This window comes from Neoarius graeffei, chromosome 25, assembly GCF_027579695.1.
Source record: "Neoarius graeffei isolate fNeoGra1 chromosome 25, fNeoGra1.pri, whole genome shotgun sequence".
Taxonomy (NCBI): Eukaryota; Metazoa; Chordata; class Actinopteri; order Siluriformes; family Ariidae; genus Neoarius; species Neoarius graeffei.
In genome coordinates, this window is record NC_083593.1 from 3933309 (window position 1) to 3960855 (window position 27547).

The window sequence follows — 27547 nt, forward strand, 5'->3', positions numbered from 1 at the left end:
ACATTTCACATTATTTTCAGAAATTATGGGCATTGTGTCCATCCAGATTGTTACAGGCACAGAGTATAAAAGCCAGCATCTGTGATGGTATGGGCATGTGTTGGTGCCCATGGTATAGGTAAATTGCAAATCTGGGAAGACTCCATTAAAGTGCATATCACGGGTAAATTCAAGAGCAAGATCAATGTAATTCTCCTATTTTATATTAAACTTTGGTCAAATATCGGTCACATTTTGCATTTTTGCAATTTTTTTACCTTGCGCAATACCAGAAAAATTCAGTTGAAATCAAGCCGTTTGAGGCGAATTGGTCCGCCTCTGAAAACACTTCGCATTTGGATATCCTGGCCAACATTGATTTTTGTGACATCACGTGCGGGACGCCTCTCTCTGAATCCTACATCAGCGCTGGTTTGTTTATCAGAAAACGACCGTATTATTTACATCCCCGGTGTTGTCTCTGTTGTCTTCATTACTTGAATCATCATCAAATCCAAACAGATGAAGCCCCAATTCTGACATCTCATTATATTCTTCATCCAAAGGTGAAGTAACATTGCGCTCAGGTGACAATTCCATATTTCAGTGCAAAATCGCTAGCTGCTAAACTTGGTCTACTCAGGCTGTGCACTGAAACCGTGCAAGCTCTTGCAGCCTGCTGGCGCTTCCGCAGGTAACATCACGAATCTGGCTCTAGACTCCCTCTGGATTTTTCCAGACGCGTTTTGTTATTTTATTTTTTTCTGCTGTAGACAGATGGCCTTGTGCAAAATTACCCTTCTGGATGAGTGTGTAAAGGAACATACACTGGGGCAAAAAAGTATTTAGTCAGTCACCAATTGTGCAAGTTCTCCCACTTAAAAAGATGAGAGAGGCCTGTAATTTTCATCATAGGTACACTTCAACTATGAGAGACAGAATGAGGAAAAAAAATCCAGAAAATCACATTGTCTGATTTTTAAAGAATTTATTTGCAAATTATGGTGGAAAATAAGTATTTGGTCAATAACAAAAGTTCATCTCAATACTTTGTTATATACCCTTTGTTGGCAATGACAGAGGTCAAACGTTTTCTGTAAGTCTTCACAAGGTTTTCACACACTGTTGCTGGTATTTTGGCCCATTCCTCCATGCAGATCTCCTCTAGAGCAGTGATGTTTTGGGGCTGTCGCTGGGCAACACGGACTTTCAACTCCCTCCAAAGATTTTCTATGGGGTTGAGATCTGGAGACTGGCTAGGCCACTCCAGGACCTTGAAATACTCCTTCGTTGCCCAGGCGGTGTGTTTGGGATCATTGTCATGCTGAAAGACCCAGCCACGTTTCATCTTCAATGCCCTTGCTGATGGAAGGAGATTTTCACTCAAAATCTCACGATACATGGCCCCATTCATTCTTTCCTTTACACGGATCAGTCGTCCTGGTCCCTTTGCAGAAAAACAGCCCCAAAGCATGATGTTTCCACCCCCATGCTTCACAGTAGGTACGTATGGTGTTCTTTGGATGCAACTCAGCATTCTTTCTCCTCCAAACACGGCAAGTTGAGTTTTTACCAAAAAGTTCTATTTTGGTTTCATCTGACCATATGACATTCTCCCAATCCTCTTCTGGATCATCCAAATGCTCTCTAGCAAACTTCAGACGGGCCTGGACAGGTACTGGCTTAAGCAGGGGGACACGTCTGGCACTGCAGGATTTGAGTCCCTGGCGGCGTAGTGTGTTACTGATGGTAGCCTTTCTTACTTTGGTCCCAGCTCTCTGCAGGTCATTCACTCGGTCCCCCCGTGTGGTTCTGGGATTTTTGCTCACCGTTCTTGTGACCCCACGGGGTGAGATCTTGCGTGGAGCCCCAGATCGAGGGAGATTATCAGTGGTCTTGTATGTCTTCCATTTTCTAATAATTGCTCCCACAGTTGATTTCTTCACACCAAGCTGCTTACCTATTGCAGATTCAATCTTCCCAGCCTGGTGCAGGTCTACAATTTTGTTTCTGGTGTCCTTTGACAGCTCTTTGGTCTTGGCCATAGTGGAGTTTGGAGTGTGACTGTTTGAGGTTGTGGACAGGTGTCTTTTATACTGATAACGAGTTCAAACAGGTGTCATTAATACAGGTAACGAGTGGAGGACAGAGGAGCCTCTTAAAGAAGAAGTTACGGGTCTGTGAGAGCCAGAAATCTTGCTTGTTTGTAGGTGACCAAATACTTATTTTACCGAGGAATTTACCAATTAATTAATTAAAAATCCTACAATGTGATTTCCTGGATTCTTCCCCCCATTCTGTCTCCCATAGTTGAAGTGTACCTATGATGAAAATTACAGGCCTCTCTCATCTTTTTAAGTGGGAGAACTTGCACAATTGGTGGCTGACTAAATACTTTTTTGCCCCACTGTACTTTCATATAAAAAAAACGAAATTGGTCCAGGATATGCACTTTAACGCTGAAAGGTACATCCAGGTTTTGGAGCAACATATGCTGCTATCCAGGTGATGTCTTTTTCAGGGACTTCCCTGCTTATTCCAGCAAGACAATGACGAGCCACATTCTTGCATGTGTTACAACAGTGTGGCTTCGTAGTAAAAGAGTGCAGGCGCTAAACTGGCCTGCCTGCCTCCCACTGAAAATGTCTGGTGCATTATGAAGTGCAAAATATGACAACGGAGACCCCGGACTGTTGAACAAATAAAGTTGTATATCTCAAGCAAGAATGAGAGGGAATTTCATTTTCAGAACTTAAGCAACTAGTGTCCTCAGTTCCCAAACGCTTACTGAGTGTTGTTAAAAGAAAAGGTGATGTAGCACAGTGGTAAAGACACCCCTGTCCCAGCTTTTTTAGAACATGTTGCAGGCACAAAATTGAGAATTAATGTACAGTATATTTACAAAAAACAATTGTTTATCAGTTTGAACATTAATTTTTTTAAATATTTATTCAGTTGAATATAGGTCAAAAAAAGTTTTGCAAATCATTGCATTCTGTTTTTATTTATTTTTTACACAGCGTCCCAACTTTTTTGGAATCAGGGTTGGAGCGTCTCCGTCCCAGTTTAATCGAAAGAGGAGTGTCTATTTTTGACTGTAATTAAAATCATACCATTGGGATTTCTAAATACCCCTGTGTACTGTAATCCGGTTGTACCACCCAAGCCTACTGCCCTGTGATGCAGCAGTTTGAAAAGGTGTGGTTGATTGGTTTCATGTGTCTTGAAGGAAGCATGTGTTTGCCATCAGCTTCCCCGGTTGGTAGCTGTTGTATGATGGGGATTGCTGACTGGTGGGCAAATGTCATTCTATCTATTTTCATGAAGATTTTTTGAAAAAAGTATTGGCACCCTTGGTTTCATTAGGGCTGTTGCTGCTTTTAAAACAAACTGGGTCTTGTGTTCAGAAGGTGTGAAGGTGGCTTAGCATGTTTTAGTGTAAAATAAGTCGCAAACTACTTTCACAGGTATGGTTATGTGATGGGACGCAGGCACAGGGATACGGTTGTGGATGGTCCTGGATTTGGGTTAAAAATTGGAAGTACTTTGCCATATGTAGTGTCCAGTGGTACAGCACTTTTATAGTGTCTGTGTGTGTGCTTTTGTTTCTTTGGTGTGTGATCTGTTCCATCTGTGTTTAGTTGCACTCAGTTTTAACTCTGAATACAAAGAGTTACAGGTAGATTTACCTGTGTGCGTGTGTGTGTGTGTGTGTGTGTGTGTAACAAGGAGATACAGAGGACTGAGAGACATGAGGGATGCTGCAATATTAGTGTGTCTGATTTTTCTTTCATTGTTTGCGTCTTTTTGTCTTTTAAAAAACAAATTTTTGTCGTTTCTTGTTTTTCTTGTCTGTTTTTTCTTGTTTTTTTAATGAGACTCAGTGAGACTCTTTTTGAATTTTCTCTTTTCTCTTCTTCCCCCTGTGTGTGTGTGGTTTTTTTCCTTTCTTTTTTTTTTTTTTTTGTCTCAGGTCCACTCACTAAAAAACCTGACGAGTCAGCGACGAACAGACCGAGGGACGAAGGTATTTTTCCTGCATGTCTTTTTTGGTCAATTTTTTCACACACACACACACACACACACACACACACACACACACACACACACACACACACACACACTCTTTTTTGGGGGGTGTAAATGCATCTGTTCTCTTGATTATCACAGCCTGAGCTGAGATTTTACACTGTATATCTGAGACACACACACACATTGCTGAGCTCTGTAATTGCTGAGGTTTAAATAGAGACACATCTGGCTAATCCAATTGTCTCGGAACGATGGAAAGACAGATGAAGAGGAGAGACAGAGAATGAGGGAGTGTAGCTCGACTGCAGTGTGAATATGAAGCAAAAATGAAGGCAGAAAAACATATTAGAAAATGCAATGTATGGATGTTCATGATGAAATAAAATTAAAAAAAATTTAAAAATCATTCATTCCTCACTCCACATCACCAAATATTAACTCCCAAAGTAAATGAGGTAACCCTCAAAGAAATAAGTTTGAGAAGTTATTGTTACATCATATTTATCTCTCACTCTCCTGATTCACATCTCAAATACTCACAAATAAGTCTGGGCGAGACGACCAAAATATCAAATTACAATACTTAATAATATCAGCTGGCTTTTTTCGTGGTCTATCAGATATATTCCATTCAGCTAGCATGATATTGAACAAGTCGAAGATGAGTAGCTGAATGGAATATATCTGATAGACCACGAAAAAAGCCAGTCAATATTATTATTATTATTAATATTATACACATTCGATGGAACAATTATAGATTTTACAAAAAGTTAAGAACAGGGCGGTAACTTACCAATATTGAATGCTGATTCTGATTGAATGTAATTCAGTGTTCTGTCAATCCAAAGTACTGTACAAAGTCAAAGTTCTAACAATAAAAATGGTACAAGTCCAAAAAGCCTGAACAACGACCCGACTTGTATACAAGTGATATCCAGGTTACAGTTCAAATTCAGTTACTTTTGGTTGTAGTTAATTGTTCTATTGCAGTTGTTCAAAACAAAAGGGCTTTGCTGAGTGAAGTCCACGAGTGAAGTCCTCTTGTAAAAGTCTCCGTCACTTTTTCTCACCTCCAAGGAGAACTTGATCTCCCGATATTGCTCTCTTTTCCAGTTTTTCGATGTCCATTGGTATGTTTTTCTCTTGTAAATATGCGTGAACATCCAGTGAAGTTTTGGTAGCCTTCCGGGTGTTCAACGTGTCTGTCTCTTTAAATCTTATGCTTTTAATGAAGCAAACTTGGCGGCCATGTTTGTTCACAAACTGTCATGGTCACTCACTAACGTGGAAGTTTTACATCTCCAACGTGTCTCTTTTCCAGTTTTTCGATGTCTATTGCTATGTTTTTCTCTTGTAAATATGCATGAAGAATATATAATGAAGTTTTGGTAGCTTTTCAGGTGTTCAGCGCGTCTTTAGTTTCAGTTTTCACTTTATTTATTTAGTGCTTAAACCTAGCACTGGATCTTCTCTTTTTCCCGGCTGACAAAGAAATGATAGTGCGCATGCGTAGCAGAAGAGTTTTGTCATTGGATCTTCACATGAGCTCCGATGTGTGACATCGTGTTGTCTTGACAACGTGCAATATTATAACAATATTGCACGCTCATTCTCCATTGGGGAGAGCGGCTTAATACATGGAGGATAAGCGATATGATAACAATATTGCATGCCATCAATAAACCCGCTAGAAGGGAATAGAATACGTTTTTATTCCTTGAAAAAAGTGGCCCATATGTATAATACTTTATGATATTTCTACGATACACATACATATCATAATCTATAGGACTAGTAAAAACCTGCTAGGTATATTGTATTTAAATAAATAAAAAATAAGAACAAATAAAATTAATTAATGATACTTTGTTAGATTTGGCACAATCCTGCTTTTCCTTTTCTGAGACTGATATCAGTCCTGAAACTTTGAGTATCAGCTGGTACCAATACCCATCTGATATTTTATTCCTTTACGATAAACTATTAAGCTTTCAGTTTTTTTTAACTAAAGCACTTAAAAATCACTCATCAATCATAAATACTAGCATCATAAAATATAAAACATAAGTATCATTAAAAAACCATTCTTACTCTCTTTCTGACAAATCATATCTCTTTATATGTAAATATTTATAGTTAAAAAAAATCTAATCCAATTCCAATATTTTTCATTTCTCCCAGGATCGGATTCATTCTTTTTTCTCTGTCTTTCTCCAATATCTGATCCACCATTTCCTGGGTATCAGATCAGTACCACTTCTATACATTAATATCTAAAAAAAGATTTTAAAAAAGGTCAAATCAAATTGAACATATACAAATGTCATTAAAGATGGCACTAATGTGATATGAAATGTAAAGGCAGTTGGAGATTCACAGTGACTTACACGTATTTCATTTATACACCTGAGCGATGATGACTGCTTCATTAGGATGCACAGAAACGCAGATGGGCCGCGAGGCCCGCACCAGAGCGCACCAGACTTATTCTCCTTTCCTAATGAAGCACTTTGCACAGTAAGGTAAGACAAACACACCTGAGCAGTTGTGGGTTAAAGGCCACGCTGAAGGGCCCAACAGTGGCAGCTTGGCAGAGCTGGAATTTGAACTCAGGACCAGTAGTCCAGGGTCTTATCGACTGAGCAACCACTGTCTAGTATCAATATCTGTGTCGGTGTCTGTGTTGGGATCAGGATCGGTGTCAGTGTCAGTATTGGTGTCAATGTCGGTCTCAGTGTGAGTCTCATCCTCGGTGACTGTCAGTATCAGTGTCACTGTCAGTATTGGTGTCAGTATGAGTATTAGTGTCAGTGTTACTGTCAATATCAGTGTCACTGTCAGTATTGGCATCAGTATCAGTGTCACTGTCAGTATTGGTGTCAGTATGAGTATTAGTGTCAGTGTCACTGTCAATATCAGTGTCACTGTCAGTATTGGTGTCAGTATCTGTGTCGGTGTCAGTATGAGTGTCAGTGTCACTGTCAGTATTGGTGTCAGTATCAGTGTCACTGTCAGTATTGGTGTCAGTATCTGTGTCAGTGTCACTGTAAGTATTGGTGTCAGTATGAGTATTAGTGTCAGTGTCACTGTCAATATCAGTGTCACTGTCAGTACTGGTGTCAGTATCAGTGTCATTGTCAGTATTGGTGTCAGTATGAGTATTAGTGTCAGTGTCACTGTCAATATCAGTGTCACTGTCAGTATTGGTGTCAGTATCTGTGTCAGTGTCGGTGTCAGTATGAGTGTCAGTGTCACTGTCAGTATTGGTGTCAGTATCAGTGTCACTGTCAGTATTGGTGTCAGTATGAGTATTAGTGTCAGTATTGGTGCCAGTATCTGTGTCAGTGTCAGTGTCAGTATGAGTGTCAGTGTCACTGTCAGTATTGGTGTCAGTATCAGTGTCACTGTCAGTATTGGTGTCAGTATCTGTGTCAGTGTCAGTATGAGTGTCAGTGTGACTGTCAGTATCAGTGTCACTGTCAGTATTGGTGTCAGTATGAGTATTAGTGTCAGTATTGGTGCCAGTATCTGTGTCAGTGTCAGTATGAGTGTCAGTGTCACTGTCAGTATTGGTGTCAGTATCAGTGTCACTGTCAGTATTGGTGTCAGTATCTGTGTCAGTGTCGGTGTCAGTATGAGTGTCAGTGTGACTGTCAGTATTGGTGTCAGTATCAGTGTCGATGTCAGTGTGAGTATTAGTGTCAATGTCACTGTCAGTATCGGTGTCATTGTCACTGTCAGTATTGGTGTCAGTATTAGTGTGTCACTGTCAGTGTCAGTATTGGTGTCAGTATCAGTGTCACTGTCAGTATTGGTGTCAGTATCTGTGTCAGTGTCGGTGTCAGTATGAGTGTCAGTGTGACTGTCAGTATTGGTGTCAGTATCTGTGTCGATGTCAGTGTGAGTATTAGTGTCAATGTCACTGTCAGTATCGGTGTCATTGTCACTGTCAGTATTGGTGTCAGTATTAGTGTGTCACTGTCAATGTCTGTGTCAGTATTGGTGTCAGTATCTGTGTCAGTGTCATTGTCAGTATTGGTGTCAGTATGAGTATTAGTGTCAGTGTCACTGTCAATATCAGTGTCACTGTCAGTATTGGTGTCAGTATCTGTGTCGGTGTCAGTATGAGTGTCAGTGTCACTGTCAGTATTTGTGTCAATATCTGTGTCGATGTCAGTGTGAGTATTAGTGTCAATGTCACTGTCAGTATTGGTGTCAGTATGAGTATTAGTGTGTCACTGTCAATATCAGTGTCAGTCGGTATCAGTATCTGTGTCGGTGTCAGTGTGAGTATTAGTGTCAATGTCACTGTCAGTATCGGTGTCATTGTCAGTATTGGTGTCAGTATCTGTGTCGGTGTCAGTGTGAGTATTAGTGCCAACGTCACTGTCAGTATCGGTGTCATTGTCATTATTGGTGTCAGTATCTGTGTCGGTGTCAGTGTGAGTATTAGTGTCAGTGTTACTGTCAGGATCGATGTCATCATCAGTATTGGTGTCAGTATCTGTGTCAGTGTCGGTGTCAGTATGAGTAATAGTGTCAGTGTCACTGTCAGGATTAGTGTCACTGTCAGTATTGGTGTCAGTATCTGTCAGTCTCTGTGTCACTGTCAGTATCTGTGTCAGTATCGATGTTGGTGTCACTGTCAGTGTTGGTATATGTGTGAATATTAAGGACATGTTATGGACATGTCAGTATGAGTATTTGTGTCAGTTTCAGTATTGATGTCCATGTCGGTGTCACCGTGAGTATCGGTGTCAGTGTCAGTATTGGTATCAGTGTCACTGTGAGTATTGGTGCCAGTGTCAGTATCAGTGTCACTGGGTGTCATTGTAGTATGAGTATTAATGTCATTATCTGTGCCAGTGTCAGTATTGGTGCCGGTGTTAGCACCAATATCAGTGTCAGTAACGGTGTCAGTGTGAGTGTCGATGTAGGTGTTGGTGTAAGTGTGAGTATTACTGTCGGTGTCAGTGTCGATGTTGGTTTCGGTGTCAGTGTGAATGTCAGTGTCGATGTTGGTGTCAGTATCAGTGTTGGTTTCAGTGTCGGTGCTGGTGTCGATGTTGATGGTGGTGTCAGTGTGAGTATTAGTGTCAGTATTGGTGTCAGTGTGAGTATTAGTGTCAGTATTGGTGTCGGTGTTGGTGTCGGTGTCAGTGTGAGTATTAGTGTCAGTATTGGTGTCGGTGTTGGTGTCGATGTTGATGTCAGTGTGAGTATTAGTGTCAGTATTGGTGTCGGTGTTGGTGTCGGTGTGAGTATTAGTGTCAGTATTGGTGTCTGTGTCAATGTGAGTATTAGTGTCAGTATTGGTGTCGGTGTTGGTGTCGATGTTGATGTCAGTGTGAGTATTAGTGTCAGTATTGGTGTCGGTGTTGGTGTCAGTGTGAGTATTAGTGTCAGTATTGGTGTCGGTGTTGGTGTCGATGTTGGTGTCAGTGTGAGTATTAGTGTCAGTAATGGTGTCGATGTTGATGTCGGTGTCAGTGTGAGTATTAGTGTCAGTATTGGTGTTGATGTCAGACCTGGAAATATTTACATACAAAGACACTGGATTGATTTTCTAATATTTATGCCCTAATATACAATATTTACAATGTAAGTGATTTTTGTGAGTGCGTTTAACCATGAAGTGCTGCAGTTAAAAAAAATACTTTTTAAAGCTTAGTAGTTTTGAAAGAAAACAATATGGGGTGGATATCGATATTGGCAACTATTCAGTGTTTCAGTATCAATACCAGTATCAGAAAAGAAAAGTGGTATCATGTCATCTCTGTTCTAACATTAAATCAGCTTTCAATCACAGTTTCTAATTGATATTTGTTTAATGTCACAAAAATGTATCATAAAACTCATTATATTACAAAAACCTTTATTGTGAATTAACTTGATAAATGTACAGCATTCCTAATCGGAGCAGCTATTTTTAATATACCCCAAAATGAACACTTTTTTGCTTTTAAAAAAAAGAAGAATTCTATCCACAAGATGTCATGCTGCAAGGTCAAAAAAAAAAAAAGACTGAAATTTGAAACTGAAAGGCTGAGCCGTGAGTTTGATCGGATAAATACGAAGCTGGATTTTTTACGGTCAGATTTGATCATATGCAAATTTAAAATTGTTTATGCAAGATGTTAAAGATGTGAGAAATTATGCTTTCAATTTTCTCGGCACGTTCTCTGCCATCCTCTGTAATCAGACGCTAATCTCTCTACTAAGCTTGTGTACCTGCAGACATTCCTGTGGGTCAGGGTCGATAAAATCCTGACCTTCGTCTGTCCTGCTGAACAACATGTAGCACTCTCACAGCGTTGTGATTTTTTTTTTTTAAAGTTGAAATGGTGTTTAGTAGCATCAGGGTGGTGGAGCGCTTATCACTGTCGCCTTGCAACAAGAAGGTTCCGGGTTCAAATCTCAAGGCTGAGTGGGGCCTTTCCTTGTGGAGTTTGCATGTTCTCCTCATGCCTGCACAGGTTTCCTCAGTCCAAGGACATGCGGATGAGGTCAACTGGCTGCTCTAAATTGCCCGTAAGTGTGATGGTTGTTGGTCTCTGTGTAGCCCTGTGATAGATTGGCGACCTCCCCAGGGTGAATCCTGCCTCCTACTTGAAGTCAGATGGGATTGGCTCCAGCTTCCTCTACAACCCTGATGGATAAGCACTATAGATAATGGATGGTGTTCGGTTTTGAGATTGTGATGGTGTTCCGGATTGACATGAACATTTTGAACAAATTCAGAGTTCTGAAACTTTCCAAAACATGACTAGGTTCCTAAACAAGTTCCTGATTTGTCTAGGGTTCCTCTTGGGTTTTTAGATAGTTAAGAGTTCTTAACTTACTAAATGGGTTCTTCTTTGACCCCTCTTAGAGATTCCTGTCCAAAAATCATCCCTCAGACGTTCTTTAGATAGGTAAGGGTTCCTAAATGGTTCTACTTTGAACCCTCTCAATGATTCCTGTCCAGAGGAACTAAGGAACTTGACAAAGGAGCTCTGAGATAAAAGGGTTGCTCAAAGATTCTTTGGACTCTTAAGGCTTCATACCTTCTTAAATGTGGTCTCTGTGTCATTCCTGTTCATAGCTACACTTTGAAAAAGGAAAATTTAGATCGTATAGGGTTCTTGGGTTGGGCAATTCCATGTAAATGTCAACCTCACCATGCAAAAATAAAGCAACATGTAATACATCAAAACCACTCCCAGAGATATCACCTAGGCCTGTATTTTACAGATGTGAATAAGTTGAACCAATTTGTAACCAACCTAATATGTCACTGTCGGTCTTTCTTTCTTATAATGTAAACCCCAAGCTAAAATCAACTTTGATCATGTACAATTCTATATTATTGCCACAAGCCACAGAAATGTATGCTAAAATCCACAAAACAGCAAAACAATAGCCATCCTAAATATTATTTAAGAACTTTGATAGTTTTAGCTGATATTTAGAGAGTTTTTCAAAGGGTTATGGTGGTTAAATTGCTGATTTTCTAAACGTATGCCATGTCTATTTCAGACGCGTCACATCCATAACGGAATTTCGTCACATCCATAACGCTGACTTTTCCTTCCGAAACTCTGCATGAAATACAAAATATTTTAAACAAAGATTTTTTAATATTCACCTTGGACCCCTCTATCAAATGGATATCTCCATTTCGACATTAGGTTTACAATTTCACAGAGTTTGATAAAAATGTACAGTCACCCAAGAAAAGTGATACTTTTTCTGTCACATCCATAACGCATCTTTTATTGGCATTTTCTGGCATGCCCTAGATGTACTATGGGAATTGTTCTTGTTCTATCACTTCTCCAGAATGGTACAGCCTTAAAATATGCAACACCTGTTTAAATACTGGGAGACAATAAAACATGCACTGGGTCATTTGTTGCCATTTTGAGTTCAAGTGTCACGTCCATAACGCTGGAATTGCTCGGTTCCTAACTGGCTTCTACTTTGAACCTTTTCTATAATTTTCATGAGTACACTCTTAGAAAAAAAAAAAACATTCTCAAGAGTTCCATAAGCCTTAAAGAACCCCTGAAGGACCCTTTAGATTCCTAAAGATGAAGTTGGGGACTTGATTATACTCAGTTCTAAACAAAGTAGTTGTTGTGATTTGGTCATCATCAATAAATGTTGTGTTTTTAGCAAAATAAAAAAAAATAAAAGAGGTTAAAAAGGTTAAAGTATAGGTCCAGGCAAAGCATTAATGAACTGCGTTCATAATAATGTCAGTGAAAGGTCCTCAGAGGGATAGTAAGACAAACGTGTGTGTGTGTGTGTGTGTGTGTGTGTGTGTGTGTGTGTGTGTTTCTCAGGTGCTAATTTAGTACCTTTATTGATCTTTCTTGTACCATTTTGTCTCCAGGCAACACAAAAAACAGGCTGCTCAGTGTGTGTGTGTGTGTGTGAGAGATTGGTGAGGCTTTAATAGAGACACATCTGGTGAATCCAGTCATACTGTATGTTTTAGGATGTGAGAATGACACAGAGAGAGAGAGAGAGAGAGAGAGAGAGAGACAGACAGGTGGAGAGAGCAACAGAAAGTAAGAGACCGATACTAGAGAGAGAGAGAGAGAGCGATTGAGAGAGAGAGATGGAGAGAGAGACAGACAGAGGGAGAGAAACAAAGTAAGAGCGACAGAGAGAAAGGCAGACAGCAAGATCCAGCCTGAGAGCAAAATATAGAAAGAGAGAGCGAGGGAGAAAAAGATGGAGAGTTAGAGATGGAGAGAGAGAGAAAGAGAAACAGAGAGATAAGCACAGACAGAAAATGAGAGTGACTGACAGACAGACAGACAGAGAGACAAAAAGTGAGAGTGACATAGAAAAAGGCAGCCAGAAAGATCCAGCAGTCGACAGTGAGATACGGAGAGAAAGCGATAGAATGACAGTCATGTTCATAAATAAAAAACAAAAAGTTGCCTAATTTTGCTAAACACTGATGAACAGGCTGCTGTTGGAGTGTGTTCACTAAACCATAGACACATCGAACCATGCTCCATTCCCTATTTTACACCGTTTTATGAAACCCATCAATGGCAGCATGAGATCCAGCATGATGTTGTTGTTGTTGTTGTATAATCAGCGTTGGAAAAACATTACTATACTTTACAGTGTTAACACAATCAATACTGCAGTTTTACACTGAATTTGCAGCACAGCTATCAGCAGGAGCATCTATTAACGACATATAGTGCGAGTGTGATCTCACTTTTATACAACAGTTTATATAGAACAAGAATTTAAGCTGGAGTAACTGATATTTCAGACACAATATGGGCAAATAATTTGTTTATTTTTGCTCTGAAAACGGAAATACTGTACTTCCCGAAGAAGCCATACGATATACTGTGTCGTCCGTCAGCTAGCAGGCGAGCTCACACTGATTCGTACAGTCTCATTAAATTTGCCAGATCTGCTGATGATGTCAAAACACTCGGGTAAGAGTTTCAGCTGGACTCTTACTAGAAGTGGAATTTTTACATAGTGAATGAATAATGGAATTTATTCTCTCTACAGTCACTGGATATGAGCAATCATGCGCTCTGATTGGCTACTCTATTACAAGGCTATCAGCTCATATACCTTAAGTAGAGCAAAAGAAAATGGCGGAGCCTGTTGCTGAATCAACCGAGGATGAAATAAAAACTCTACTCGAAAACAAACCCCCCCCCAAAAAAGCAACAAGCTATGGAATAAAAGTATATAATGGTAAGAACGTATCTTTTTTTTTAATTTTTCAAGAATTATTATTATTGCATTTTTCACAAATTGCTCCTCGTCGAGGCTACGTGCCTCGTCGCCTATCAGCTCATGTACGACTCGATTTCGTGGGATAACTGTTAAATATTGTATTCATAACATTTGACTTGATTTTTAGCCGATTTTATTCCATCATTGAAACTTAATGAAGCTCCTCAAATCTACTGACTACTTCATATAGTATGACGTCATTTTTAGAAGAACATAATGAAAAGTTATTTTTGAGACTCACTTGCTCAACACATCGCAGACAATTTAAAGTGGCATCAAGGTATTTATATCTCTGAGCTAAACTAATAATTAGCTCATAGTGTGATAAGATTTTCAATATAGTTAGCTTTCAAGTGTGACACTGAGGAGCTGGATTAGCCAAACGCAAGTAAAACAGCTATGTCACTAAACGGCTGGCTAGCTTGGTAGTTAGTTGGTGTATCTAAAAAAACTAGCAGCTTTCACTCTTCAGAATCAGGACGTGCAAATGGCAGATGCTCAAGATGTGAGGATTATGACAGAATTTGTGATTGCAGTGCTCATAAACTCGTAGACGTTGTTAGTGTTGTAAGCACTGTTTGTGTTGTTAGCATTTGTATGCAGATGGGTTTAAATGGCCGATATAACTGATCATGAGAACATTCCACACACATTAAGAGCCATGATATTAAAGCTGTGTGTGTGTGTTGGAAGGGACATGCTATGCTAATACCAGGATAATTGAACATGTTTATAATTCCTCTGGGAAATCAGCAGCCAATTGAACTCAGTGGCGAGAGAGACAGAGAGATAGACAGAATGAGAGAGAGAGGGTTTTAGACCTGTATGTGCATAAGTGTGTGTGTTCAGGTGTTGATGCAGGCAGGCATGCAGAGACGTGCGTAGAATTTGTTTCCGTGGCAACAGGCCTGAGTGAGTCAGTGCTGTGGAATGGAGCCTCTATTAGGCAGAGAGGCAGTTTCCATAGCGACCGGGCAATCACAGCTGTGTGTGTGTGTGTGGGAGCATGTGTGTCCATGAAAAGACCTTGGTTTGTGTAACTTTTCCTCTTTTCAATGCCATTTCCTGTCCCTCTCTTCTTTTGTCTGTCTCTCTTCATCTCTCCTTTTTTCACTCTTTCTGTCTCCTTCTTTTCATGTCTGTTTCTCTTTCACTCTTTTTCCATTTCTTTCCCCTTTCCCATTCTCTCTGTCTCTTGTTTTCTGTCTCATTCTCATGTCTTGCTCTCTCTAGCTCTCCTCCCCTCTATCTGTCTCTTATGTCTGTCTTTTGTAGTCCTCCTGCTCCCCCACTCCATCTGTCTTTTTCTTGCTCTCTCACATTCTCCCTCTTTGTGTTTCTCTTTCTTCACGTCTGTCCCTCGTTTTGTCACACTCGCGCTCTCTCTCTCTCTCTCTTTCTGTGTTTTCCCCCTCCTGTCCCTGACTCCTCTCTCTCTCTCTCTCGTCTGGATAAACAGATGCCGTGGCTGTTAGTTTTGTTTCCAGTTGGTCTACTGTTCGTATGAATTATCCACAGATCCTGCACAGAGCAGACGCGTTGGCTAACCGGCCGGGTCTGATGCTCTCTCTCTCTCTCTCTCTTTCTCTCACACACACACTGCAGAGAGAGAGAGGTGCTTTACCAATGCAAAACAGAAGGAGAAATGCTAAAAATTTGAGTAATCCAATGTTTCAGAGAGAAAGTGGAATTAAAGTGACAGATATCACCTATAGAGTGATGATAAAAGAGACAGACATTACTAATAGAGTGAAGATAGTGAGACAGATATTACTAATAGAGTGAGGAGAAAAGAGACACACATTACTAATAGTGTAGCTAGACAGCCATTTTTTTCCACAGATAACTAGACAGACATTACTAATAAAATGAGGAGAAAAAAGACAGACATTACTAATAGAGGGAAGACAGACATTGCTAATGGAGTGAAGATAAGAAACAGACATTACTAACAGATCTGTGAAGATTCTCAATCATCCAGGTCATAGTAAACTGTGGGTGGTAGAAAAGGGCAACTGGACTTGCTTAGTCCAAAGCAAGTCCAGTTGCCCTTTTCTACCACCCACAGATTACTAACAGAGTGACTATTAAAGAGACAGACATTACTAATCGAGGGAAGAGACAGGTGTTCTGAAAAGAGTGAGGAGAAAAGACAGACCTTACTAATGGAGTGAAGATAAAATAGACAGATTACTAATAAGGAGAAAAGAAACAGGCATTACTAATAGAGCAATGATGAGGTCATCAGACATTACTGACTGAGCACCTGTGTGCTATCAATCTTCTGTAAGAGCTCATGTGAGAATGAGACAGGCCAGCTGATCCTAGAGCAGTCTGTAGGGATCTACTTCAGTCTTCTATTTCAGAATCAATACTTTGCAGAAGTTATCACTCCATTCGAGGCTCGTTTAGGCCTCGGTTCCATCTAAAGTCACTCCATGTGCTCTAAATCAAGCTCTGAAAAAGAGTCAGTAAATCAGAAAACGTGTCATGAGAAAAAACACAGGGAGATTCCTGAAAATAAATCACTGTAATTGAGCAAGAAAAGTCTCTCAAGCACACACACACACACCACCCTGATGTGTCAAGATGTCCATGTACTTATGAAGAAAATTGTAAACAACGAAAAAATTACTGTTTGCGCAGCCCTAAATAACACCCCTGGTTGTGTGTTTTCTCAGATATTGGCGTCTTATTTGTCTTATTTTTTCACCCCACATTTTGGTGTCATCATCTTCCAGTCACGTATTTTTTTTTTCGTCTAAAGTGAATGTAAAAGCACAGGGTCTGAAAAAGTATTTTAGCAAACCAAAAAAAAAAAAAAAAAGAGATGATGCTTTACAGTAAGTGTCAGCTGAGTGGAATTCAACCTTGTTGCTTTCTTCATTCTCAAGTGTGATTGGTTATCAGGTGTTGATGAATTCTCTATGAATATAACAGCACCTCTGACAGTCATGCAGCTGAAAATCACAGGTTTATATTCGTGCATTCGTCTGATACTTTATCGTTTCTCTAAGACGAGCTCATTCACAGGGACGTGTACGGCGGATGCTCCACATAAATGGATTGAAAAACCTGTAATCGTTGAAATGGTGAAGTTGTTTGGTCCATTTATGGAAGGAGTCTCCAATGTCAGCATTTTGTAGCAGTCAGATGTAAAGCTGTAACTTTTTATGATGTCATTCTTTAATAAAAAAAAGAAGAATCGTAATCATTAGCGACTTAATGGAATTATAAAAAGGATTAACCTTGTGGTGGTGGTGTGTGTGCGTGTTCATAGATATCCGAGATCGGCGGAAGAAGCCGGTCATGTTGTTCGTCCACGGCGGTTCTTTTATGGAGGGAGCAGGAAGCATGTTCGACGCGAGTGTCCTCGCTGCCTACGGCAACGTCATCGTTGTCACCTTGAACTACAGATTGGGGGTTTTGGGTAAGTGTGACATCATCACCAGCCATGCCGTGAGTCATTACCTCAAGACTGTACAACACACAGGTGTATTATTTATGCCTCCTGACCCGTGCACATTGTTATCCCATATTTTCCCGTGTATTTATCATGAAGCCATGCTGCATTAACCCTGGGTTATACTGGCTTTTGACAGAGCAGGAAGGGGGCGGGGCTTGGGTTGATAATGGTGAGGGGTGGAGTCTGTCTTTCACCTCTGCTGTGATTGGCCAGTAGTGATGTATTAAGAAGAAGGGAAGAATAATTTTGCTCAACAGAGACTTTCTCGGCACCTCCGTATAAAGCTGATTCAGGGGCGGGGCTATGCATAGGCTCACTTTGTGATGTCACTAAATAATCTCCCCCAATCATGACCAGGATTCGAGGATGATGTTGTGTACTGAGACGAATAGCCACACAGCCTCTATGCTAAGCTATTGGATCAGAAAGCTAGCGTGGTTAATGTTGTTGATGTGATAGAATCGTGGTTGTCATAGTAACATTATAGGAAAAAGTTTCAGTAAGAAAGTGACATGTAAACTGACAATCTGAACTCCTAGTTTCTTCTCAGTTGGCATACTGACTACCTAGGTCAGTGATATTAGTGCTGTTTGGAATAGCAGGAGGACATTTCTAATTTGCATATTCATGCATATTCATAGTTCCTGGGATTTTTAATGAGGGCAAAGGTGTATAGATATAGATATCGATATTCCTCAGCTGTTTTTAGCTGCATTCTGCATTCTAGTTATTGGTAATTACATCAGCCTGGTCTCTCTTTTTTTCACGCTTTCCTTTTTTCTGACTTTTCCTCCCTCCATCACTCCATCCTCACAGCCTCAAAGACTTGTTGATTTGTGAGCACAGCCATCTGTTCAGACTAATTTACTCCTTAACTAATTAATGAACTCGAGACAGAGAGAAAGGAGCTCTTTCACCATGTCAGTCTCTATCCTTCTATCCTCTGTTTTATTCCCTCTATCTCTCCATTCCAATCTCCTTCTACACTTTTCTCTAGCTCTCTTTCTTCCTCTCACTCCATCCTCATGACCTCCCCTTCCATCACTTCTTTATTCTTCCTCATTCACTGATTCCCTATCTATCTATCTATCTATCTATCTATCTATCTATCTATCTATCTATCTATCTATCTTTTTAACTACATTCCTCTCTTCCTCTCCATTTTTAACACTCAGTCACTCCTTCGATTTTCTTCACCACATTTCCATCCTTTCTCTTCCATAGGTGTACAGTTTGAAGAGTGTGGACATGAGCCAATCATGTTCACATCTATTTAACGATGCTCAGTTAATCCTGTTTTTAATTTCCAGTTTTTTAATACAGTGTTCCGTTATAGCCCTGTGATGACCTGGCGACTTGTCCAGGGTGTACCCCGCCTTTCGCCCGTAGTCAGCTGGGATAGGCTCCAGCTTGCCTGCGACCCTGTAGAAGGATAAAGCGGCTAGAGATAATGAGATGAGATGAGGTGTTCCATTATTTTCGCTCTCACATATGGAAGATGCCATTCTTTTTTTTCTTGACTCTCCCTCCATCTCCATCTTCACTCTTTGTAGCCTCTCTGTCCCTTTATCAGATGTGCTCTATTTACGGAAACAGATTACCCTAATTAGCTTCTTAATTCCACACGAGACCTTTCTGCTGCTTTATGTTTTTTTTCTCTGTATGCTACCAGTGAGCTCCACATCCCTAAATTAGGGTTCTGTGTTCCTGCGCCGCTCTTCTCGAGTGTGTTCGCTTTGAGGCGTTTGTGTTCCTCGCTTGTGATGTCGCTTCCAGACGTGTGATTATAAAGTCTAATTTAGAACGCACCAGTGTAAGTTTGAGGTGTTTGGCTGGTTATGTTTAGGTCTTACATCCATCTCCAAAGCAGTAAATGACGGATGGAGACACATGCTGCGTCCCAAACAGACCGTTTTTGCTCATATAGTGTACTAGATGGGCTGTAGAAGCCATTATGATGGGAATAAGTGAAAAAATTCCAAATTAGACTTTGGCTGCATCCCAAATGGATCTGTATTGGTCATATAGTCTACTTTGTATGCTGTAGAAGCCATTGACTTGGGGATAGGTATCTGAATGCCAAATGAGATGCAGGCTTTGTCCCAAATGGATCTGTATTGGCCATATAGTGAGCTAAGCAGTCTGTAGAAGCCACTTTGTAGGCTTTAGGTAGCTGAATGCCAAATGAGAGTCAGGCTACATACCAAATTCATCCATATTGGCCATATAGTGCACTGTGTAGGGTATACAAATAAAAGTTCATTGGGATGAGATACCTGAATGTCTAATGAGACACAGCCTATGTCCCACAGGGAACTGTATTGGTCATATAGTGCCCTACATAGGCTGTACTAGCCATTGTCTCGGGAGTAGATAGCTCACTGACCCAATGAGAGTCAGGCTTCGTCCCAAGTGGACCCATATTGGTCATACATTGCACTAGACAGGCTGTAGAAACTACTGTGTAGGCTTTAGGTAACTGAATGCTGAATGAGAATTGGGCTGCATCCCATATAGGTCCATATTAGTTATATAGTGCACGATGTAGAGTGTAAAAAGCATTTAAAGGGGATTAGGTACCTGAATGCCAAATGAGACACTGGCTATGTTCCAAACTAATTTGTATTGGTTATGTAGTGCACTACGTAAGCTGTCAAAGCCATTTCATAGGGATTAGATTGCTGAATGCTAAATGAGAGTCATGCTTCCTCCCAAATGGATCTGTATTGCTCATATAGTGCACTGTGTAGGGTGGACAAACCATTTTATAGGGAGTAGGTAGCTGAATGCCAAATGAGACGCAAGGCTGTGTCCTAAATGGATCCATGTTGGTCATATAGTTCACCAAAAATGAATCCCAAATATGTCAGCTTGGGTCCCAAATGGATCACACAGTACCGAGGCCATTATTTTGTGCCCTATATAGTGCACTTTTAAAGGTAGTAGGGAGCTGAATCCTAAATGGTGCATGTGCTCTGGCAGAAAGAATTGCAAATAAAATCAGTAGAATATATTTATATATAATTCTGTCACGATCAGTTCACAGGATGAAATCATTCTCAATATTGTGGTTTGTTGATATCTTACAGAATCTACACCAGATGTTCTCTCTCTCTCTCTCTCTCTCTCTCTCTCTCTCTCTTCCTTTCTCTCTCTTCCTTTTCCTCTTTACTCTCATCTAAGTGAAAACAAAGGATGCAGGCTCACAGTGGTCCTGGTGGTTAGTTGGTGAATATTTATGAGTTTGGAATGCTCTACTCAGTGCTAAAGTTAGCAAGAGCTCCAACTCTGCAGATCGGAGGTGGAGATACAGAGAAATAAAGGAACAGAACCTGCTAAATTATGGATGGATGGATGGATGGATGGATGGATGGATGGATGGATGGATTAAATAAACTTCTTTTTATGAATGATGGATGGATGGAGAGAAAGATGGATTAAATTAACAGGTCCCTATGAATTATAAATAGATAGATGGATAGATAAATGAATGAATTATTGTACAGATGCATTGGTGGATTAATGGATGGATGGTTTGATGAATAGGTGGATGGTTGGATGGACTGTTCCCTATGAAGGATGGATGGATGGATGGATAGTTTAAAAGAACTGGTCCTTATGAATGAATGATGAATGATGCATGGATCGAATAAAGAATGGATAGTTAGATTGTTGAGTAGATGGATGGATATACAGATAGAAAGATAGGCCAATGGATTGATAAGTGGATTGTTGAAAGAATGCTGAATGGATGGATAGATAGTTTAATTAAACAGGTTCCTATGAGTAATGAATGGATGACTAAGCTGATGGATGGATGGAGAATTTAAAGAACCAGTTCCCTGTGACGGACGGATGGATGGATAGTGGATAAATGATGAATGAATGGAAGGATAATTTAAATATACAGGTCCTTGTGATAGTTGACTGGTGGATGGATGGATGGATGGATGGATGGATGGATGGACAGACATACAGATGTACTATTATGAATAACTGATAAACTGAACTCGGTTTATATTAGTGTACTCAGATGGTGTTGGTGTTGTGATGGACAGTTTAAACAGGACAGCTCAACTACTGTAAAAGACACACACACACACACAAATCCCAGCAAAAAAATGATCCGTCTGCCATCACATTAACCTTCTCTGGTGCGATTTTGCTGCTGTTGCCTGGCAACCGACCACAGTCAGACATATCCTTCAAAACCAGAGACGTCCAACGCACACATCAGTTTGTTTTCTAATCGAGATTATTACTATATTATACAGAATATTCACTCTCCACACCCACCCCACTCCGCCCCACAATGCCCCGCCCCACCCTGATGGAAACAAGTGAAATGAATGAACAGCAGGTGAGCTTCATTATACAGAGATAGACAGAAAGAAAGAAAGAAAGAAAGAAAGAAAGAAAGAAAGAAAGAAAGAAAGAAAGAAAGAAAGAATACCCAAAATCTTAGAAGTTAAACCGAGTAAGTACGTGTTTAATGTACATTTAAAACCAGTTTGCAGGAATACAGAGCATTATTAATGTTCTCCGGAACTGACTGATGCGTGACTGATCCTCCTGATGGGTTATACTGCTTCAGAAGATCAGCGAGATTTGCCATTCAGAGATTTAAATATCATAAGCAGGACTTGTAGTTAATAAGGGACTTAATAGGCAGCCAGAGTAGATTGTATAAGACTGTGGTAATGACTCTGACTATCTGAAGTTTGATGACAGCCGTCTATTAACATGTTATTCAGGATTACTTTTGACTAATTATTCCATCATTTTAATAATTATCACAACTATCACTCTAACTCAGGCTTGTAGTACTCGAATCTAGGACTCGGACTCGAGTCCGACTCATGCCCTAATTTTAAGGACTCGTGACTTGACTTAGACTTGAGCACTGATGACTCGGACTCAGACTCGTGCATTAACTGCATTCGGACTTGTAAATCGGAGACGAGGACTTGGATTTTTTCTTTATTTTTTTAACATGCCATAATAACTTTGCATAAAACATATTTATATCTACATTAATTTTCGTACTAATTTTGTGCAAGAGAATGCACAGTCACCTGTTCATACGTCATGTTCAGGAATAAACTAACATTAACGGTGCTAAAATGCCTGGAGAGACGCCCCTAGGGTTGTCCGCTTTGCTTCTACAGACTTCTCATGCAGTGGGAAAAAAATCCACTGCTATGTGTTCCATATGTAGAAGAACTATCGAGGAGACGACGGAGACAACCTCGAACTTCAGTCGGCATTTGGTAAGACTCCACCCAGAGAAGGAAGTGAGCTATGTTCATTGCTCTGTTGATAGTGGGCGGGGCTTGCTGAGTGATGAACAAGCTTTTTATCTGTAGCCTATAAACTAAAATGGGGCAGTCGAGCAGTAACGTTAGTCCAACACAGTAGCAGAGACGCTTTCACATAAAGGCAGCAACAGCCACCGTCAAATGTACAGTTGGAGTCTTGTTCTCGGACTTGACTCGGAAATTTCCTTTAATGACTTAGACTTGACTCGGACTTGAACACTGGGGATTTGAGACTGGACTTGGACTTATGGTAATGGTAATTGGTGGTAATGACCCTGACCGTCTAAAGTTTGATGACAGCCGTCTATCAACATGTTATTCAGGATTATTATTTCCTAATTATTCCATTATTTTAATAATTATCACACTCCAACTATGAAGACACATTTTGTTTTCTACTATTTGGAGCTGCATTCAAACAAGCCAGATTTAAATGAACATTGTACAGAGTATTTTAGTATTTTTTGATACCCTCAGCTTGGAGTCCTAGCGTTGGATTTAAAGCATCCATTTACCTCCGCTAGTTCCTCAACATCGTCAAGTGACTCTGACTCAGTGGAACAATGGAAATTCATCTCATCTCATCATCTGTAGCCGCTTTATCCTGTTCTACAGGGTCGCAGGCAAGCTGGAGCCTATCCCAGCTGACTACGGGCGAAAGGCGGGGTTCACCCTGGACAAGTCGCCAGGTCATCACAGGGCTGACACATAGACACAGACAACCATTCACACTCACATTCACACCTACGGTCAATTTAGAGTCACCAGTTAACCTAACCTGCATGTCTTTGGACTGTGGGGGAAACCGGAGCACCCGGAGGAAACCCACACGGACACGGGGAGAACATGCAAACTCCGCACAGAAAGGCCCTCACCGGCCACGGGGCTCGAACCCGGACCTTCTTGCTGTGAGGCGACAGCGCTAACCACTACACCACCGTGCTGCCCACAATGGAAATTGATCAGGAAAACAAACACGAACGCATATACCAGAGCTTTTACCGAGTATGGATTTTCAAGTGGTAAATAATGAGTAGAAATCAAAACACCAAGTTTAGGTGATGCAGAAAATTATTTGTATCCATTTGCTCAAAAAGTCTAAGAATCCCTTGTTTTATACAGTCATCTATTTAATGTAGCAGTGCAGCAAAACAGAAAATTATCATAAGGGAAGAAGTGAAAGACATCATTCTGGTTTCTTTGTGAATTCAAAGTCCAAGCTGCTACATGTAAAGAGAAAACAACAACGAGCCTGAAGGAGAACCCTGAGGGACACCATAGTGCATTTATTAACACTGTATGCCTGTCGAGTGTATATTGTGGTGTTTTGTCATGTTTGTGAGTCAGTGTTGAAGGAAAAAGTGCTTTAGTGGCAACAGAATTATCGTACTCATATTTTCTGTCTTTTCCCTGTCTATCTTTCCGACACACATGCGCACACACACTCTCTCTCTCAGCCCTCACTCAGTCTCGGATATTAAGGCAGGCAGGACGCGTTTAAGCTTTTAAGTCTATTTTTGTGGGGTTTTTTTATTTATTTTATCCGGCTTGCTTTCTTCATCCATTCCCATATTCTTCTCTCTTCCCTTTTCATCCTCACTAAAAAGCCTGTCCTTCCTCTAGTGCCTTTTTTTTTTAATGTTCCCCATCTTTTAATTTATGTAGTACTGAATCAGATATAAGCTGTGACACAGTTGTTCTAATTTAATTTGCTTTAATATTTTAAGACATTATCGTAAGAGCTATGTTTTTCATTTGATTTGCAGCCTTGTATTCATACTGGTCCACTACCGAGAGCTGTTTTTATTCCGTCGGTTATTAAACGCTAATGTGATTTTTGTATTAGCAAGATTTCAGCATTCATCACGAACACAAATACAGTGCAGTGAGCTCTGATTGGCTGAAAGCAGGAGGGACAGTAAAGAGCGTCACAATGGCATCAGTGTCAGGTTTAGTCACTAAATAGACCAAGAAATTTAACAACTATTACAAACAGAAGTTTGATTTTTCTGCCCTTTTTGACTCCTTTCTGCTTTTTCTGTTAATAGAATCGTGGCATTAAATTTATTATTTAAAGGTACCGGCTGCAAAGTCATCTGAAATTTTTTAATTGTTTATTATGCATGGCATTTTCCTGTCCCACAAGAACAATATCATGCGAATGAAATGTGATCATTTTGATGCCCTGAGGGTTGCTTTTCTCCATTTTGGAACCGTTTTCCTCCCTCTTGGGGTAAACAGTACGGCGCTACAGGAACAGCCGAACGTGAGGAGCTTGAACTAATTAGTATAACTATGGAACTGCGTCACACCAAGATGGCGACATGCGGAAAACATTGTGACTCTGCATCGACCTCGGAGAGTTTTGAGTCGCAGGGATGTATTTTATAGCTTACATCGCTTTTCTGGCACGTTTTCTAGCTGATTCACTTTCATATTTTCCTTTTCTTTTCCGTTGACTTGTAGCTGGAGGGGGAGCCGAATTCGCCATGTTTGCCCACACTGACTTGTTTTGGTTAAAAGTAGGTCAAACACGCCCCACAGTGGTCACGTGATATTGTTGCTCGCTCGCTTCGGCGATCTCCGGAATCGTAAGATGCGGGACGCTTTTTATCTCGGCAAAATATTTATACGCAGGACACGTGTGTGTGTGTGTGTGTGTGTGTGTGTGTGTGTGTGTGTGTGTGTGTAGCAGTAAAACATCTCAAAACTCCAACAGCAATAGAAATAGTAGAGAATTTTTGCCCAAAATTTAACTTTGCAGTCAGAACCTTTAATCTAGAAACAAAATCTGAAGTCTAAGATCATTTTCTGGCTTCTATTTTTGATTCTGTTTTACATTTAATTAGGTGACGTTAAGCATGTGGGTGTGTATAATGCTTTACGAAAGCACTATTATGATGCATCTTTACAAAGTAAGTACAAAGCCTTATACGTGCATAGATAATGAATTACGAACGCATCTTTGCTTATGTGCAGGTTTCCTGAGCACCGGCGATCAGGCAGCTAAAGGGAACTACGGCCTGCTGGATCAGATCCAGGCTCTGCGCTGGCTCAATGAAAACATTGGCCATTTTGGAGGTGACCACGAGAGGATCACCATCTTCGGCTCGGGCGCTGGAGCATCCTGCGTCAACCTGCTCATCCTGTCCCATCACTCTGAAGGTGAGTCTCGTCATCATCATCATCATCATCATACACGATTAAGGCTTCTGATCCCTCGATGCTGCCGAGTTCTGGATTGTGATTGGTCATCAGGTGTTGATTCACTTTCTATAACATGACAGTAGAGCAGCTGCAAGCCACAGGTGTATATTAATGCGCTCATTCTAACGCGTTATGGTTTCTATAGGAACAGCTCATTCACAGGAACTCGTCCGGCAGATAAGCCGTTTGAAATAAATTATTGAGATGGTGAAGTTTTCTGAAAGGAGATGTTGTTTATGTAACATTTTATGGAAGGAGTCTGCAGCATCAGCGCTTCGAGGTAAACTGAACAAAAGTATGACGTGTTGTAAATTAAAAAATTGTGATTGTTGACAAACCGCTGTTGTGTAAGAGGAATAACACACACGGGGATGTGCTGTTCGAGGAAAATAATCAACTGTAATGTGAGTGTGTTTGTGTTCCATTCAGTCGTACATACATGATGAGTCTGTGTGTCAGTGTGACTGATTTACAGCACTGTGTGTGTGTGTGTGTGTGTGTGTGTGTGTGTGTGTGTGTGTGTGTGTGTGTGTGTGTGTGTGTGTGTGAGAGAGAGAGACAGATGTACACCAAGATCTCACAGAGCTCTGATGTGGGTTTTACAATGAGAAAGTGCGTGATAAATACAGACGGGTGTGAGACAGATCCATAACAAGGAGCATGTAAGCGTGTGTGTGTGTGTGTGTGTGTAGATTGAGAGAGAGAGACAGAATGATGCATTCAGCTGCATCTGAACTGACTCCTAATTGATTTCATAGGGACAGGAACTGCAAGGGGGTGGGGACATGGTGCTGTGTGTGTGTGTGTGTGTGTGTCTGTGTGTGTGTGTGTGTGTGTGTGAGAGAGAGAGAGATTAATGTATGAGATTAAAATTAATAATTAATCACAGAATCTTCACATGCAAATATGCAAATGTGGGAACATGACTGCACACACACACACTTATTATATATATACAGAGAGAGAGAAGGAGAGGTGTGCAGTGTGTTAGCGCGCCCCCTGGTGGTACCTGCATTTATTTTTATCTTCAACCCATTGTTAGATCAGGACTTACTGAGATCAAACTCATTTTAAAGCAATGTATATTTTTTTTCCATATTTGACACACAGCAGCATCAAAATGCACATTGTCTCTCTCTCTTTTATAATTAACAATTTAATGAATGATTCAAACTTGATTAATTATTTAAACAGATGAGGATTTTGAAAATATGGCAACATCACATTCCTGTAAAAGAGGAACATAATGTATATTTCAGTTTTCACCATGAAGTCTGTAGTATATGGGTCATCATGTGTGATGCATATATTATTATCCATACACAGATTTAACCCAGAGGCCGTGTGTGTGTGTGTGTGTGTGTGTGTGTGTGTGTGTGTGTGTATGTATATATGCTGTACTTCTCTGGGTCATTATTTCTAATATATTCATACAGTCCATCTCCAATTCTCTCTCTCTCTCTCTCTCACACACACACACACACACACACACACACACACACACACACACACACAGACTTGTCAAAAATCAGTCACACTGACACTCCGTCTCGTCATGTATGTGTGACATGATATTTGTGCCTTATTCAGTCAGTTGCTCTCACGATGCTCATTACAGCGTCATCCCACCACAATGATTGTACAATAACTAGTGAATAAAGCGTAAAGGCTTGTGTTTTGAAAATAACCACAAAAATTTGGTCAAATCCTCAAAGAGAAATGTGAAAACTGATTGATTTATTAACAGGATCCGTGGAGGATTGTTGCTCACATGAGC

The 27547-nt window shown here is 40.4% G+C and overlaps 1 protein-coding gene across 5 annotated transcripts in view; it reads left to right on the forward strand.

Annotated features, from left to right (window-relative positions):
- nlgn2b (neuroligin 2b) overlaps positions 1-27547 on the forward strand; it is a 76560-nt gene that overhangs the window by 43935 nt on the left and 5078 nt on the right. For 3 of the 5 annotated variants that reach the window (XM_060908960.1, XM_060908962.1, XM_060908961.1), the window contains exons 2-4: positions 3953-4006; positions 17060-17209; positions 25543-25728. In XM_060908960.1, the coding sequence (XP_060764943.1) occupies positions 3953-4006; positions 17060-17209; positions 25543-25728 (390 nt within the window). Of the gene's footprint in view, positions 1-622; positions 674-3952; positions 4007-12589; positions 12636-17057; positions 17210-25542; positions 25729-27547 lie in introns of all 5 variants that reach the window. The other 2 variants (XM_060908963.1, XM_060908964.1) reach the window with 2 other exon arrangements.